Consider the following 18,500-nt stretch of genomic DNA (forward strand, 5'->3'; position numbering starts at 1 on the left):
TCCTAGGACGGAGCCTTCATAATTTCCCTTTGATCTGAATATATATAATTTGTGTGTTTTATGATGAGCCTTAAAGTTAAAGATTAGAGTGTCCCGTTCAACCCTGTAGTACTGATTGGATGGCGCCCTTACATTTAGTTTGAGATCTTATATCTCAAAATATTTTTTTATTGTTTATGAGTTGCGATAGATTCGGACCGTAAAACTCCCTGAGATAAATGCTGGTTGGGACTCAGGCTTTGAGCGGGTACAGTATGTAGGATGATTTTACAGACTGTCATGTCAAAATGTGGAAAATAACTTTGTATGAAGTGTTGTTTATGTATAGAAAATTCGTTAGCTCTCTCTGCTTGCTATATTCCGATGGAATGAATTTGCGACAATCATTGTTTTATAAGGGTTAACATACCGTAAATGCAAGTGTTAACATAAGAAAAGCGCAAAGTAACTTTCAGAGCGTGGTAACACTGTTCATTCGGAGAGCACTGCATTCGTGTACCAGTCCACAGACTACCATCAGTCTTATGTGGAAGGTCATTGAATGTGCTTAGTCCTTTAAAGTCTATCAATCTTGTGTGGAACTGTATGCCTTGTGTGGTGCGTGATGGCTGTAAGTATAGGACAATGTGAGGAGGTGTACGTTTAATGCTTATTCGAATAGAACTGAAACTAACGAGGAAAATGGAAATTATTTTAAAAATATTTTTAAAAATCTGGAAATCTAGTACATGAAACATTGAGCACGCACGCATAGGATAGCCAAGTCTGTGGATTTATTACGACAGAAACGAGACCATTAGAATGCAGTGTATGAAATATATTAGATATAATTAAAGTGAGTTGAACAATTTTATTTTAATTGTTATTATGACGAAAATTACAAGCATTTCTTTTATTTTTTATTTTCAGAATGAGAACAATAGTGATATAAATGTAGATGACGGGCGTCAGAAGCGATATGAAATGTATCCAGGAGCATGCAAGCGTCAATTATACAACGAATGGACAAACTTGTAAGTACAGTTATTTTCTTTACTAATATTGACACTTTTGTCATTGATGCAAATGTAATGGGTCTGCCTTGCAATGTATTATCGCTAGCCCTCTACTGATATAAGCCTGGATGAAGTCAAATGTAGACAAGTGGCAACACGATGAAATAAGCAATATGGATATTAAAATAGGTTGAAAGAGCTGCTTAAATCCCCATATCTCTCCGTTTGTGTCTTGTCTGTTACAGTCTTGTGATAAAAGTCATGATTTATTCATATCTTAGTGCAGTAATTCTGATTATTTGAGTTTTATTTCAACTCTGGTGCTTGTTAGGAGTGTGCGACCTAAGTTGTCCATAGTAACCCTCGTATTATTTGGTCTACATCTAATGTGTTCACTACTGTTGTTTCCGCCACATGGAAGGGAGGATACCTTCATCAGCCCCGTGTGTTAAGTGCCTGAAACAATTTGTCGGAGAAGTCTGCGTGTGCATTGGTAATCAACTGGAAGAAAATGACCAGAGCCTGTATTTGTTACTGTAGGTTCCCTCGAGGACTAAGATGATGATTCGATTCTTCACATCGTGTAAATTTAACTGATGCAGACACAACCTACACCGGGCTTGGCAAGCTGAGTGACAACAGCCGTGCCCAGAATCTTACAGTATATCGTGGCAGGCTTGATAGACAGTTCTCCCGTAACTCGTTCAACGCAGCGCACAGAGCTTTTCTGTTATGAAGGGGCTAAAGAATCTACACAAAGAAAACAACATTAGCAATTTAAAGAACAGTGTTGTATTTCCTTTAAAATACTGTAAAAACAGATATTCAGAGAACTGTGGATCAAATAATTGAAAGAAAGTGAGTTAGATCACAATACGTTTAAGGGAAGAATTAGTTTCCTATTTGTATTATTAGCTTCTTATTTATTCATTTTTAGAAGGTATAGTTATTCATCTAAATTTACCTGACCATGAGTAAAAGTAAAATTTAATTTCTTTCTTATTACCGACGGCCATCTATTTCTTACAGTATCACGAGAAACATTTCGAAATATAAACACATTTTCTTATGAATATGCGTTAAACAAAATATGTATTATTGTTATTTGTTGTATAAGTACAATTTCAGTTATTAAAATATATCGTTATAAACAAGTTCTCTCTTTTCACGAGAAAAACGAGCTCGATAGCTGCAGTCACTTAAGTGTGGCCAGTATCCAGTATTCGGAGGATAGTGGGTTCGAACCCCAGTGCCGGCAGCCCTGAAGGTGGTTTTCCGTGGTTTACCATTTTCACACCAGGCAAATGCTGGGGCTGTATCTTAATTAAGGCTACGGCCGCTTCCTTACCCCTCCTAGCCCTTTCCTGTCCCATCGTCGCCATAAGACCCATCTGTGTCAATGCGACGTAAAGCAACTAGAAAAAAAAATCATGAGAATATGAAAATTATATATCATTTATATGCATTCGTAATTATATTGTGAGGGACATCGTGTATGCATCACAGTTTTCCGTAATCCCATTATGTTGAATCTATTTAAATGTGAACGAACGTATTTTTTTTGAATTGTACATAAAACTTAAACTTTCATTTATAAGTTTTCTTTGGAATTTGAGTCAATTACGGTATTTATATTATTGTTTTATGATCGGTATCATTTCAGTAATTAATCCTTGAACATAAGTTCTCTCTTTCCACAAAATGATGATGAGTATTATTATTATTTATACGTATTCGTAACTATATTGAGAGTAATATCATGTATACAATAACGATGTTTATTATTACAGTCTCCCCGTCATCCCATTATGTGAAATCTGTTTAAATGTGAACGAATGTACTATTTTTTAGTTTTACATACAACGTGAACTTCCATTTATACGTTCTGTTTTCGCTGTCGAGACTTCGGTGCGTACAGCATAGTATGTCACTGGTACCATGCCAGTCCTGTTTGCAGCTTAGCAAGCCCGACCTATACAGATGGGATCGTCTTTTGAAAGTTAGGCACTCGCTCTGCTAGTAGAATGGGAACGATGGAAGTGTTTATATTTTCCATACGTGTACGCCTCACGGTAAGATTTGTTGTGAGCAATTAGAGTATGGTTCTCACCAGGATGACTTGATTCGAGAACTGGATAAGATCCAGAGGAAAGCAGCATGTTTTGTTCTGGTTGATTTCCGACAAAAGAACAGTGTTACGAAAATATTGACAGAGCTCGATAGCTGCAGTCGCATAAGTGCGGCCAGTATCCAGTATTCGGGAGATAGTGGGTTCGACCCCACTGTCGGCAGCACTGAAGATGGTTTTCCGTGGTTTCCCATTTTCACACCAGACAAATGCTGAGGCTGTACATTAACTAAGGCCACGGCCGCTTCCTTCCCACTCCTAGCCCTTCCCTATCCAATCGTCGCTACAAGACCTATCTGTGTCGGTGCGACGTAAAAGAACTTGTAGGAAAAAATCGAAAATATTGCAAACTTACGACGGGGAAGACTTGGAGGTAAGGAGACGAACAGCTCAACTAAGTTGAATGTTCGGAGCTGTCAGCGGAGAGATGACTTGGAATGACATTAGTAGACGAATAGGCTTGATTGGAGTTTTTAAAAGTAGGAAATATAATATGACGATTAAGTTGGAATTCAAGAGGACAAATTGGAGAAAATATTCTTTTATAGGAAGAGGAATTAGGGATTGGAGTAATCTCCCAAGGGAGATATTTGATAAAGTTCCAACTTCTTTGATATAATTTAAGAAAAGACTAGGAAAGCAACCGATAGGAACTCTGACTTAAATGCAGGTCAATGGCGATTTATTGATCTGAAATAACCACGAGCGTTTATTTTTAATAAACATTTATTGCCAGATTACAAAATAAAAATAATGTTGCTACGGACATTTTAAAACGTGCACTTTAATTGACGATTATATCATAATTTTATTACTTGACGAATGAACATATGATAGCGATAACGTTTCGCTGATATAGATGTCTAATTAAATAGAAGACAAATATAACCATTTGGTTGTGATTATCAGAGATTAGTGATCATTGTCGAAATGCAAGTTTCGTTTATATGAAGTTTTCTTAATATATGCCAGTTTTAGACGAAATAGTAGGGATATGGCCTCATTCCAAGCTAATGGTGCGTTCCTCACCTTGGACGTACACTCGATGAGGCAGAAATGGGAGCGAGAGGACGGATGGTGAGTCCTTTTTAAACGACCAGAAATCCCTATGTACTGTTGAGAGGTGAGTAAGCTTTTCTTTGTTTTTGATTGTACCATCCCGAAATTTGCTTGAAATTAAGAACAGAAATTACGGCAATCCTCTTCTAGAACACCCGAGAGTCGAATTTTAACAGATCTTTTTACTAAATTATGTTACCTGAAGCGGAATAGATCCCGTTACAGTCTCTTCAACCCAGTATTCAATTCATAGCTGAAATGGGCAACGAACCTGGGCCAGGTGGGGAGGTATTGGGATCATATATTTATTACAATCGAGGTATAAAATTTATGTAATGCGCATTTTAATAAAGCTTAATCAAAGCTTCGATTTCCCCCCAATTTTTGAAATAGGTACATAACGTGGATTTGGTCCAGTTGTGCGGCCAGATGCCCTTTCTGACGCCAACTGTAGGAGGGACGTATTTATTATTTTGATAGTGTGCTACGTTGTACGTAATTGAAGAGGAATGTGTTCTGACTAATGTAAATGCCCCGAATCAGAGGAAGTAACCATTACACAGTTAAACTCCTAGGCTCGGCCAGGAATCGAACCCGAAGCCCTCTTAGCTAGAAGATATTACGCTGACAATTCAGCCAAAGAGCTGGACTTTAATCGAATATTTTTTTAAATTGCCTTAACTCGAGGTTTGCTTACAAATGTAGTTCTTACCTGCCACATAGTTCCTGTCCCAGATACCATCCGTGCGATCAGTTATGAGCACCGTGGTGGTGAGGGTGGTGGACAGGAAGTAGACCACTCTGGAAATGAACGTGATGTAAGTTCACAGTCACAATTCATACAGTATAACCTCGATTATCTGTTCTAATGGGGCCTGAGCTGAAACGATAGACGAATGACACGTCAGCTGTGCAGGTACTTTTTTCTGTCACTGTTGATATAGTGTAGAAACAGTGATATACTCAGCCATCTGGGTGGCTGTGACTGGTTCTTTCAACTTTCGCGACTCTATGAATGCACAGTACAGAATAGTCTAACAAGAGTTCCCGTAGTGAAATCTCGGAGGTGAGGGGTGATGTTGCTGAAGGGGTTAGTATTTCTCTTCATGAGGAAAACTGAGAATTGTAGTATGCTCTAATCCTACTTTTGGCGATGCTAGAAATACTTATCTACAGAAGCCTACGAGTCTACAAAAATTGTGCAGATATGATAATAATTATTCAGTGCATCCCTTTAGGATCTTACTCCCCATTCTATTGACGAACAGCGGGTAAGACAGAGAATCGAGTTCATACTGTGTTAATGAAATAGTAAGGTAGCTTCAAAAAATGGTAACAAGAGCTCGCGCAGATAAATTTTATTTTGGGGGTAGATATAAGTACGGGTGTAAGCGCAGTGCCCATTCTAGAAATACCTATGCTCGCGGGCGCAATTCGCCTTGTACTTCCCCACGCTGCTGACTTAGGGCTGTGCGCGCCTATCCATGACAGGCTTCAATTGCCTGTTTCGGTCTTCACGTAATGGTTGAAACATAGCTACATAGACTGTGGCATAATGATCGACATATTAATTTGTTAATGTGTTTGTATTTATGTACTTTTGTATCAACACGGTTACTGGAGATGATGTTACTTTTATCGAAGCTTATTTTTCTCTGTTGAAATGTATGAAAATCATTACGTGTTGCGATATAGAAGCGCCATGGTGTTCGGCATTATTCCGCTTCATAATTGTTCCTGGAAGAGTTGAGCATGTTATGCGTCTAAAAACGAAATGCCTTTGATTTTGTACTTCATTGCTTATGGCAGCCTTTAAATAATTACTTATTTTTCTGGTACACGGTGATTACAATGCATATTGTTTGACGCATTTTATGCAAACGCCCTGTCGAACACATTTAATTATGTATTTACCTGTATTGCACAGAGTATCAAAGTTATGATCGTGTAATGTACACCCCTTCAGGCTCGCGCTGTCTTGGGGCTAGCGCTCGTAACAGCTGTTTTTAATTGCACGCAGAGTTGTCAGTCAGCTCCTCGTAACCTTGACCTGCCTGATATAAGGATACACAGTAGTAAGGCACTGATACTCATCTCATTATTATTTAACACGGTGACCTTTTCAGTCGAAACAATCATTCCTCCGTTTCACTAATGTATCAAAATCAGTGTCCAGTGTCTGACGCCACGTCTTGATGGCATGCTGTATGGCTTCATCGGCGTTGAATCGCTTACCTTAGAGATAATTCTTAAACGGTCCGAAGGAATGGAAATTAGTGGGTGTTAGGTCAGAGCTGCAGGGAGGATGGTCCAGTACCTCCTACCAGAAGCGCCGTAACATTTTACGCGTGTTGTTGGCTGCGTGCGGTCAGGCGTTGCTTTTGCAGCAACACGACGCCTGCAGCATTCACTGTCACTCCCCTCTGGTGAGTAAATCAACCATTTGGACCATTTGGACCATCCTCCCTATTGCTGCGACCTGCCACCGAGTGATTTCCATCTCTTCAGACCGTTGAAGGAAGAACCTGGATGGTAAGTGATTCCATGACGATACGACTATTTTGCATGTCGTCATGACGTGGCTTCACAGATTGAACACACATTTTTTCAAGCCGGAATCGAAGCCTTGGTGTACTGTTAGAACAAATGCGTGGACAAGAAATGTGACTATGTTGAATGGTAATCCATATCAGTGCCCTACTATTATGTATCCTTCAGGGCTGGTGGGTGGTATTGTTGCAGTGTTGTACAACTCCCAATCATTCTTACACTTCATTTGTCATATTTTGTTCTTTTTTATAGTTTAATACACCTAATATTATTCTAAAATATGTTACCATCAACCATCTTTTGTCGATCGCTCTACTAATGCTTTGTAAACGCTGCCGGTTTCGAATCAAACTCAGGGGTTTGCTTTCGTACGGCACCTCCCAAGCGGACAGCGCGGCGCGATGGAGTTTCTGCAAGGACGAGCCTAAGCATCAGGTAGCACGGCTAGCCGATATCGGTCCTTGGGTGTTGCACGAGACCAGCAAACCCCGTATCTAGAAACAATACCAAATGTTCCCGTTAGATTGCTCCACTCTGCGGAGATAACTTAATTCCTGCTTTCTCTCCTAACGCAATGGTCATTTCTGTTCCACGCCACTAGGGTACGCCATACCGGACCACTCATATTTCCAACATTTTGCATCAATGAAAAACATGAGGGCACATTTTCAAGTCAGGTGAGGTGAGAAATAACTGTAGTTATACTGTATAATTAGGTATTATTTCCTGTGTTTTAATTTCCGGAATTATTTCAGTTTTAATAGGGATGTAGTTCATTACGTAACGGTGATAGATTTGATAGAATTTCTTGTTTCACTGAGCTTCTCATATAAATGTGACAATTCCAATTTCTGTGCAACAGCCAGCTTCAGATACCACCGGCCACCATTGGTATCCTTATATCTGTCTGTAAACTAAATTCTCTCCATGCGGACTCTTGTCACCTTATTTTTTGAAGTGCCTTTGTGTAGTATATAAGAACTCGCCAATAATAATATAAAACAATTGGTATGATTACAGATAGCCTAGTTTTTGTAAAGTGGGTTCATGACAACATCATACTCACGAGATGATGTATCTGGGTGCCACATAGTCGACGTACTTGGGGTACTTCGTGCCATACACTGGATCTTTGAACTGTAACATACCAAGTAATTCTTATAGCAATTTAAACAATGGCTTTTGGCATTACAGTTCTAGGAGAGGAAATGAAATCTCTTAAGGTTTGAGAATGATATTGTCATTTTATGAGAGTCTACAGAGAATATGTACAAATTGCTAACAAGTATGAAAAAAGAATAAGATGAAAAGAAATAAATGATATACATACAGTGGTCCACCGACCCCTTACAATTTAGTTTTTTTTGCTATTTGCTTTATGTCGCACCGACACAGTTAGGTCTTATGGCGACGATGGGATAGGAAAGGCCTAGGAAGTGGAAGGAAGCGGCTGTGGCCTTAATTAAGATACAGCCCCGGCATTTGCCTGGTGTGAAACAACAATTTAGTTTTATATGACCCATACTTTATAGATAACCTAAAAATATAGGCCCCTGTTTCTATACTGGATTGGTGTAACTATATGTTATGGTTTAACTACGACAATACGCTAGTGCCAATTGTACTTCAATGGCAGAAACTCGAACGAATGCAAAACGCGACGACAGCTGCAAAGAACACTGACGTTAGCACATGAAGTGTACGTTACTACCATGAACAGACGCCGTAGAGACTGAAAACTTCCTTCTCGCCGTAACTAAGGCGGCAGAAGCTTGCCCCAGTATGGCTGCTAAATCAGTTCTTGCAAAGACAGTAAGTTGTCTTGTCGCTCGTGACTGCAGTGAGTTGTCTTGTCGCTCGTGATACTGGCGTTGTGACTGCAGTGAGTTGTCTTGTCGCTCGTGACTGCAGTGAGTTGTCTTGTCGCTCGTGATACTGGCGTTGTGACTGCAGTGAGTTGTCTTGTCGCTCGTGATACTGGCGTTGTGACTGCAGTGAGTTGTCTTGTCGCTCGTGACTGCAGTGAGTTGTCTTGTCGCTCGTGATACTGGCGTTGTGACTGCAGTGAGTTGTCTTGTCGCTCGTGATACTGGCGTTGTGACTGCAGTGAGTTGTCTTGTCGCTCGTGATACTGGCGTTGTGACTGCAGTGAGTTGTCTTGTCGCTCGTGATACTGGCGTTGTGACTGCAGTGAGTTGTCTTGTTTCTACTACGTGAGTGAATGAATACGCTTTATTTATTGTTTAATTTGTTTACCCTCCAGGGCAGGTTTCCCCCTCGGACTCAGCCTCTACCACCTCAACGGCAGTGTCCCGGAGCGTGAAATGTTTGATCGGGGGATACAACTCGGAAGGAAGACTAGTACCTCGCCCAGGCGGCCTCACCTGCTATGCTGAACAGGTGCCTCCTGGGGGGATGGGAAGATTGGAAGGGATAGACAAGGAAGATGGAAGGAAGTGGGCGTGGTCTTCAGTTAGGTACCATCCCGGCATTTTCCTGGAGGAGAAGTGGGAAACCACGTCTAGGATGGCCGAGGAGGGAATTGAACCCCCCTCTACTCAGTTGACCTCCCGAATCTGAGTGTACCTCGTTCCAGCCCTCGTACCACATTTCAAATTTCGTGCAAGAGCCGGAAATCGAACTCGGCCCTCCAGGGGTGGCACATAATCGCAATAACCACTACACCACAGAGGCGGACAATACGCTTTATGCTGCGACTTTTAATTCATAGGTGTGGAGTTGAGACAGGATTGATAAACACCGGGAGAGTTGGCCGTGTGCAGCTGTGTGCTTGCAACCGGGAGATAGTGGGTTTGAGCCCCACTGTCGGCATCCCTAACGATGGTTTTCCGTGATTTCCCATTTTCACACCAGGCAAATGCTGGGGCTGTACTTTAATTAAGGCCACCACTGATTCTTCCCCACTCCTAGGCCTTTCCTATCTCATCTTTGCCATAAGAGCTATCTGTGTCTGTACGATGTAACGCAAGTTGTAAAAAATATCATAAACATTATGTAATCGTTCGAATGTGGCACGCTATGCTGTAAACATGTACTGACTGTACAGTAAGGCTATATTCTGTTAAAATATCTCCAACGGTAGGATTCGAAATATTGATACGTTTTCACATCATTAAGATGACCGTAGCCTTACCACGTGCGCCGCTGAGAGAACACACTCGACGCTTGCAAATAGTGCGCTACTATACATATCGCCATTTAAGTTCCGTGTTACACAGTAACTCTGATTCATAGTTTAGAGCGTTAAATTAGCATGTTGCCAGAACAACGGTAATGTGTTGAACTGTCTGCCTATCAGCGCACACTGTGAAGAATAAATTAATGTTCTTCTGTTTGCACAGGAGGTTGCCACATACACCAAGAACCGGGCTCAGTAGTTCAGACGGTTAATGCTCTGGCTTTCTGAGACAAAACTGACAAGTTCGATTCTGGTTCAATCCGGTGGTATTTGAAGGGGCTCAAATACGTCGATAGTTGCACTGACACATAAAAGAATTCCCACGGGACAACATTTCGGCACCTCGGCGTATCCAAAAGCCGTAAAAGTAACGCAAAACCATTATTATTATTGTTATTATTATTATTTACCATACTCCGTGTTCATTCTATATGCGGTAAGCATTGAACATGCTCTCCTAGGTAAATCAAAACCACGAGCAAGTTTTATAATGTAAGGTAAATCACGAAGTTCCGAAGATGTGAATATTTGCCATTCCTGGGACCATTGTTTGTTCAGGTCGAAATTGCTGTCAATGACATTTTCAGCCAGTTGAAGCGGAGAGTGTCTCAAACATTTAAAGAAAAGAAAAAATGCTATTTTTTCGGGGCGTCGACCTATAGAGATTTTTTGCCCCTGCTCGCACCATATGATACGAACGTGCGTGTAAGTGGAATTGCGGAAGTGTAGAGTGTTGAATGTGAGGAAAGGAACGTTAAGGACGACACAAACACCCAGTCCCCAGGCCACGTATATTAATCATTTACAATCAAAAACCCCTGACCCAGCCGGGTGCCAGGCGGACGTGTTCTCCCTACACCGCGGGGCCGGACTGTAACATCGCTGATGCACGGTTTCTTCAACGAATGTTATCTGTTAACACTGGTGTTAAGTAGACTTAACACACAATTTAACAAAATGACCGTCTCTTCGTGAATTGTTAACACTAATAAATTGTTAACACTTGTGTTCAATTAACATGACATCAGCCCTGTGTTAAACCTCTTATCAGCTGTCAAAATATCAAAAAGGCAGCATTTGCATGACGTATGTTTGAAACTGTTCTGTGGTAGAAAAAATATTGAATAATTCTCAACGCCAAATTCTGATAATCTATGTTACGTGGGCAGTGAGTGAAGCTTTAGAATAGTCTCTTCAGCAAAAGTAAAACGCCCCTTTGGGTCTCATGTTCAATGATGCAAGCTAAAGATACATGGTTAGAAAGATTATACGTCTCTCACAGAAATGAGAATAAGTTACTGCTTTTCTCTTTCGTTAGCAACAGTTCTCAGAAATCAAAAATACTAGTTTTATAGCAGTTTGAGTACACCAGAGTACATGACATACGGCCTGCTAAAGTATCGCCTGCACGTCTGTACTGCCATTAACGTAGTGTAGGCCCCGTAAGCGAGCATAAGCTTAATGGAATGCAGAATAAGTAAGAAGTTTCTGCATCAAATTTAATTTGACACTTCACGAGCGAATTGCAAATTTGGCCATCACACCGAATACCATTTCCAATAGCTAACGACTTGAGGCTGGAGTATTCTCACCTGTTCACAAAGATTAAGAATCGGTAAACTCCAGTGATAGTGGATTTTATTTCTTGGTGAATAATAGCCAGAAAGTCTCTTCATTTCATTTCTGCTATGTTTAAAGGTAAATTCACTACCATAGCAGTCTGCTACTCTCTCATGGTGCAGACTAAGTTATTGTTGGAGTACTTGCCTGCATGGGGATACGCACAGCACGCGCACTCCTGTTGCAGCTGTCGGCGATCTCCTCTCCCATCACCCTGAACTCCTCGTAAAAGAGCGCCTGCATTACGATTCCGATTTGCTCGTCTGAAACAAGTGATGGCGCTGGAGTAATACCACATGGACACATAATAGACACAACTGGAGAACCTATACAATGCAATAATACATTTGGGGGATATAAGGTGGTGTTTAAAATTATGAGAAATGTCTCTCGTTCTTTCGACGCCATCCATGAAAGAATATCATTCAAGAATAAGTGGCAGTAGCAGCGATTGGGAATTAGAAGTGGGGGAGGGAGGATTTGTATTTGTATAGATATTGGGGTTCTGGGAGATACATTTGGGAGGGGGGGGGGAGGGTAGACAAAAAATGAAAATATAGCAACATGATAGGCCTAGTAAAGTTTTGATGCTCTCTGAGCGAATTTCGACAGAAAAGTAAAGGTTGACAGTTTACCAACTTAACTGTGGTAATAATAATTTTTTGAGGTTTTGATTGAATACTATACAATAAGCTTTCACCGAAGGAACAATTAGGCATGCATTAAAATTAAGCAGAAGTACGGTATTATTATAGAATAAAAAGCCTTTTGGTATTTGACTACACCCAAAGAAAGTAAGACACTAGACAGAACAACACAGACCCATTAACTGACTGAGACTGTCAGAGTGACGAATGCGCGCGGCAAGTGGGTGAATAATATAAAATTGTCCGTGGGCTTGGCAAAAATATACCCCTTCTTTCCTTTCTCACATCACATTGTAGAAGAGCGGTGGTACAAACCTGCACGAAGTCCCGAGTTCGGAGGGGAAAGTAGGGGAAGGAAGATAGTTGAGCTATTGGTAGTGAAAGAAAGACTTTCCACACTAACGTAGTCGCCAGGATCCGATGTGAACACTTCTGTATCAACTAGTGGAGTGACCGATCATGCTGCAGCACATGGACTTCTCCGCATCCAAAACTCATGTAGTGCGCCATCATATAGTAATCGCGCAAGTCTCCTATGGTGCTGTACGAATCGGTTAGCCGCGTCGAATGACATTTGTGCGTGTATTTAAAAAATTAAAGGCAAGTATTATGTGATAAGATTTTTTTACAATTTGTTTTACGTCGCACCGACACAGATAGGTCTTATGGCGACGATGTGATAGGGAAGACTTAGGAGTGAGAAGGAAACAGCCGTGGCCTTAATTAAAGTACAGTCGCAGCATTTTCCTGGTGTGAAAATGGGAAAGCACGGTAAACCATCTTCAGGGCTGCCGACAGTGGGGTTAGAACCTACTTTCTCCAGAATACAAGCTCACAGCTGCGCGATCCTAACCGCATGGTCACTTGCTCGGTTAAGCGATAAGACAACAGGGTTTGTATAAATTGCTTTGTTATACTGTAATTCCTAGTTTTAGTTGGGTAAAATGGAATACACATTTAATTTTTCTCCCCAAAGTTGGGGGGGGGGGGGTAATCGACCGTACTGATAAGTGGATGTATGTTTTGTGTATTGACTCGCCCACTTGACGCAGTGTAGCCATCTGGTAATAATCTAAGTTAAAGTTTTTACGAGATGAATGGATTTCTGATAGTATGTTTTATGTCGATGGAAGTCTAGTGGAGTAAATAACTACATTATCGTAAAGTTGTACTTTCCACATTATTTTGAAGAGCGTAAACAAATGTAATTTGACATAGTATGAGATAAAACTACTCGTACAAGTTTAAACGTCGTATATCTGTACTGCACTGGAGAACTCACCAGACATATCCATATGTACGTGAACCTCACTGCTATCCACACTGGGTGACGGAGTGTCTCGACCCAGTCGACCCCGCTCTGCCAGAGAGTCGCTGAAGTTTGCAGTAAACAGAAGCGCTCCCACCGCTTCACCTCTGCGAACCGCCGCCAGCGCCTCTTCCTCGTCCTCATAGTAGTCCTAGGAGACACAAGGTGAGGTTCAATAGTTGTGGCTGGTAGACATGGGCAGTCCGTCTCAGTGCTGGGGGAGGACGTCAATATGTCCAATTTCTGTGCTAGACCACATCCCAGTCGGACATCGACATTCAATCATGCAAAAGAAATTGCCAGATCTTTAGTCTTCATGGGGGAAGTGTGAGAAGAAAGTAATGCTGAGTAAACGCTGGAAGGGCGAAGAGCCAAAATATAAAGGTGAATAGAGGTAGTAAACGACCAGGAACACACAAAGGAAAGAAGTAACCCAGCAGTTCAATGCTGTTTTTTTAAATGGAAAGGAACAAAGAAGTCATAGGTATATATAGAAAGACTGTCGTCATTGAAGGCAGAGAAGATAGGTATATGGAGGAACCGGAACTGATGAGAACTATGTGATGACGGGATTGTATGAAGATATGGAGATTGCACTTGTACTTTTGTGTTTTCATGCTACTCCTGGTCCTCCTTCTGTTGCTATTCCGCTATCATTGTGTTGTGTGCTCCTATTCATCTCCCAATCTATTACAGGTGTGCTTGTCTTGCCAGTGACTTAAATAAACATGTACAATTAAAGTGAGCGAGGGAGAGAGTATGTGTGTTTTTGTTAATTCCTCCGTGAGTTTGGAATGTGACTTGATTATGAATACCGTAATTTATTTCGTATGACAGAATGGACACGGTTACATCATAAGTGTTATGAAGAATATAGTGACATAAGGGAATTTCCATTATTGCTGCTTACATTGAGGTTCGTTTGTTTCTGTAATGTTGGGTGATTTCAATATGTAACTAGTTAATAGCAGTGATGAGCAATAGTTAGGACAGCCATATATATATATATATTTATTTATTTAGAGTTTGTTTGTTCAGTTTACATACCTTAACAGCGATAGAATCGTTGATCCTGGCTAAGAACTTGCAGCTCATGCCCGCCAGATGGCACTCCTCTTCATCGTACAGCACCACACCCGAGTCTTCGTACTTCAGAAATTGAGCGCAGTCAGAGTAATTACCGAGTTCATGATTAACAACCGCAAGACGCAATCCCTGTGGATGGCCTCCTATAGCCAAGAAGAAGAGCGCTATCTGAAGGAAAGGGATCACCAAAACGAAGATAATCTCTCTGAAACAAGCGGATGGGAATTGGTCACTATTTTTTATAATATTTTGAGTGGCCCAGTAAATAACTAATGATCCTGTGGAGACAGACATAACCTAGTGCCAAACATTGGCATATTGCCACTAACGAAAGAACACTTCGTGCACTGGGACGTGGGAGGTAGGGGGTGGGGGGTGGGGGTGGCACTATAATCTGGATTCTTTTTCTCTTAGTGGAGAGGAGGGGGATTAAATTAAAATATATAGAATTGTTTTTCAGTGCTGCAACGTTGAGGGATATATCCTTCGGTGTAAGGATTACACTGGGGAACAGAGTTTTTGTTGACTTAGATCTGAGACTTACTTTTTTACTCATTTTTGGGTGGGGAATCTTAATATGACCTCAGTTTTTTCTATCACGTCAGGTTATTACGATGCTGTGTACCCTCCAAAATAATTCAAATTGTATAGGGTACATAGAACGGAAAGTTAAGGAATAAAGTTCAATTCAAACACCAATTTTGTTCACACAAAAGATATATTATTTCTGCATGTAAAATCTTATCCAATTCATTCCACTTCTGGCAAAATCTGTGGACAAACCCTCTGAATTCTCCATCAGTAGTCAGCCAGCATATATGTTGATCCCATCTATAGTGCTTTCATGACCTTCAAATCTTCGTGGAATCGTTCACCTTGATCATCACTGGTGGCATTAAGATTTTCGGGGCGGCTATATAGATGGCTATGCAGAAAATGCACCCTGATGCTCATGTTGCATCTAAGCATTTCGTAAGAGTCCAAGGGTTTGTAGATGATTTCTCTGCTCGTGCATTTCCAAGAAAGTTCATGACAATGGCCTTAAATGATAACCAGGCATTTCTTTCCAGTTCTGTCATCGTCCCAATGAAATGTGGATCTCTGCTCAGCTGTCGAATCTGTGAACCATCAAACACACCGGCCTTTAATTTTTCACATGTTAGGCCAGGAAATGCAATAAGGAGGTACTTGAAACAGTCTTCTTCACTTTTCGAAGCTTTCACGTACTGCTTCATGAGCCCCAGTTTCAAGTGCAAAAGTGGGAATGTAATATTTTTTCTATCAAGTGGCTAATCTAGAATGTTTGGATCACCTGGTCCGCCCAGTGCACTTCACGTTCTCTGCTGTCCTACATACAGGTGTAACCTTGCTGCTGCCCAAGAAGTACACCTAACATTTTAAGGTCAACACATATTACCCAGCTGTGTGTTATCTCTTTATGTCTCCATATTCTTCACGAAGAAAAACTGAAAGGCCAATTGGGACTGACCCAAAAACAGCGTGCCTATCGCAAGGAGATAAGCGGTAGAGAAAATTTCTGACGTGATACAAGAAAACTGATTGCAGATTCAAAATCAGATGTCTGGTTTTTTTCTAGTGGCTTTACGTCGCTCCGACACAGAGGTCTTATGGCGACGATGGGATAGGAAAGACCTAGGAGTTGGAAGGAAGCGGCCGTGGCCTTAATTAAGGTACAGCCCCAGCATTTGCCTGGTGTGAAAATGGGAAACCACGGAAAACCATCTTCAGGGCTGCCGATAGTGGGATTCGAACCTAATCTCCCGGATGCAAGCTCACAGCCGCGCGCCTCAACGCGCACGGCCAACTCGCCCGGTGTTGTCTGTTTTAGTAAAAATCAGAACAAAAATTGAAATCAACAGAAAATAAGTTTAAAATTGTTCCCCAGTTGTATTAAAATGAAACGGATTGAGGAATTCTTTCTTTGCGTGGAATGTCGTTGAAATTGAGGTGGGGGAGGGGTCTCGGGCGAAAAATCGATATGACTCTTTTCAGTAATGCAATGTTAATAACGTATTACATTTACGGGAATATATTGCATATTATTTAAATAAAAGAATGAAAACACAAGTTGGACGCTTAGTTATGATTTTAGCGGTCGAAAGTCAGTCACCAAGCGTAATATCTACATTCCACTTCGGGAGATAGTGGATTTGAGTCCCACTGTCGGCAGCCCTGAAGATGGTTTTCCGTGGTTTCCCATTTTTACACCAGGGAAATGCTGGAGCTGTGTCTTAATTAAGGCCACGACCGCTTCCTTCTCGCTTCTAACACTTTCCTATCATATCGTCGCCGAAAAACCTATATACTGTATGTATGTCAGTGCGACATAAAGCAAATCCTTTCTTCATGAAATGCCACCCGATCACTGTGAAAGCAGACTGCAAAGTAGACCAGCCTTTGTGTTAGGCACCTGTTAAGCAGTGCTGTATTGCATGTTGCATAAACGTCAGGCATGACGTGATTTTTGGATTTGAACACCATCTGTTTGATCAGCTGTCGCCATCTGGATAAAATATCTGTAAGAGCCGATACTTGTCTTTGAGAGTGCCCTTTAAACTCTCTCTCTCTCTCTCTCTCTGTGACTTCAGTGCCGCTGCAGTGAATTGTCAGTAGTAACTTTAAGTACGGTATTATTATAATATAATGCTAAATTATTTTTGCATATTACGATTTCACGCGGGATATGTCACGGTACCTGAAGCATGTCTAATGTACGCCAATGTCTGTGACAAGTAGTGACACTAAATGCAGGTCAAGTTCGATATTTGTCCAATAGGGGACATTTGTCGTGTCCATCAGTTTAACATCACTTGTAAGATTGGTGGTGTATAGACGGTACGTTCAGAACTGAGGTAAATATGGCCAGAGCTACTGCTACTGAATACATTCCAATTGTGATGGTCCTGCGAGAAGTGGATATCACCGCTCGTGTTGGCGTGAGTCAGAGTGATGTCTTGAGAGACACAAACGGTTGCTAACCGACAATGATTGGACGCCCACCCAAAACAACTCCCATGGAGGATTGGTATTTGTTGCTTTCAGCACGTCGTATGCCGATTGCTGCTGCCACCTTGTTCCGCCAGGTTCTTCGGAAGGCCACCGGAGTGAACATATCAGATGTCGTGTGGCCTCCGGAGAGGCCTGGTGCAGGTCTTTTGATTTGACTCCCGTAGGCGACCTGCGCGACGTGATGACGATGAAATGATGATGAAAACGACATATACACCCAGTTCCCGTGCCGGGAAAATTAACCAATTACGGTTAAAATTCCCGACCCTGCCGGGAATCGAACCAGGGACCCCTGTGACCAAAGGCCAGCACGCTAATCATTTAGCCATGGAGCCGGACAGCATATAAGATGATATCAAGGAGACCTGTGCCAAAAGCTCCTCTTAAGGGAAGTCATGACAGAACTTTGGGACTTATGCAATTTACCACTTATCAGAACCAAATTTAAAACACAAGCACATATCAATAAGATATAGCACCACACACAATTTGGATTTGATTACTTAATTTGTTGCAAAGTTGTTAACAAATACATCTTTTATGTGTTGCATGGAAAATACTCATTGCGGCACAGTTTTAATTATTTTTGAGTTATAATTTGGTAGACTTGTCAAAAATGTACATATACTTAATAATAACTCTCGATTTTTCAGTCTGGTATAAATTATGGGTGATATAGTTTTGAATTTTTTATAATCATAAAATAGGCAAAAATGTAGTCTGTTGGTATTTTAGGAGAAAAAAGTATGAAGATAATATTCATCTGATAATAAAATGCAGAACACATTTTAATTCCTTTGCATATTGAAACATTATCTGAAAATGTCAGGTGAATCTGATAAGAACTCAAGCTAGAAACATGTAATTGAAAGTTTTA

General features: G+C 41.1%; 1 protein-coding gene across 1 annotated transcript in view; it reads right to left on the bottom strand.

Moving 5' to 3' along the window:
- Positions 1-18,500, bottom strand: part of LOC136877393 (ABC transporter G family member 23) — a 209,231-nt gene that overhangs the window by 30,714 nt on the left and 160,017 nt on the right. Inside the window, exons 10-14 of the mRNA XM_067151397.2 lie at positions 14,555-14,798; positions 13,481-13,658; positions 11,699-11,814; positions 7,799-7,869; positions 4,895-4,983 (exon numbers count right to left, since the gene is read on the bottom strand). Of these exons, the coding sequence (XP_067007498.2) occupies positions 4,895-4,983; positions 7,799-7,869; positions 11,699-11,814; positions 13,481-13,658; positions 14,555-14,798 (698 nt within the window). The remainder of the gene's footprint in view (positions 1-4,894; positions 4,984-7,798; positions 7,870-11,698; positions 11,815-13,480; positions 13,659-14,554; positions 14,799-18,500) is intronic.

This window comes from Anabrus simplex, chromosome 7 (genome assembly GCF_040414725.1).
Source record: "Anabrus simplex isolate iqAnaSimp1 chromosome 7, ASM4041472v1, whole genome shotgun sequence".
Lineage (NCBI taxonomy): Eukaryota > Metazoa > Arthropoda > Insecta > Orthoptera > Tettigoniidae > Anabrus > Anabrus simplex.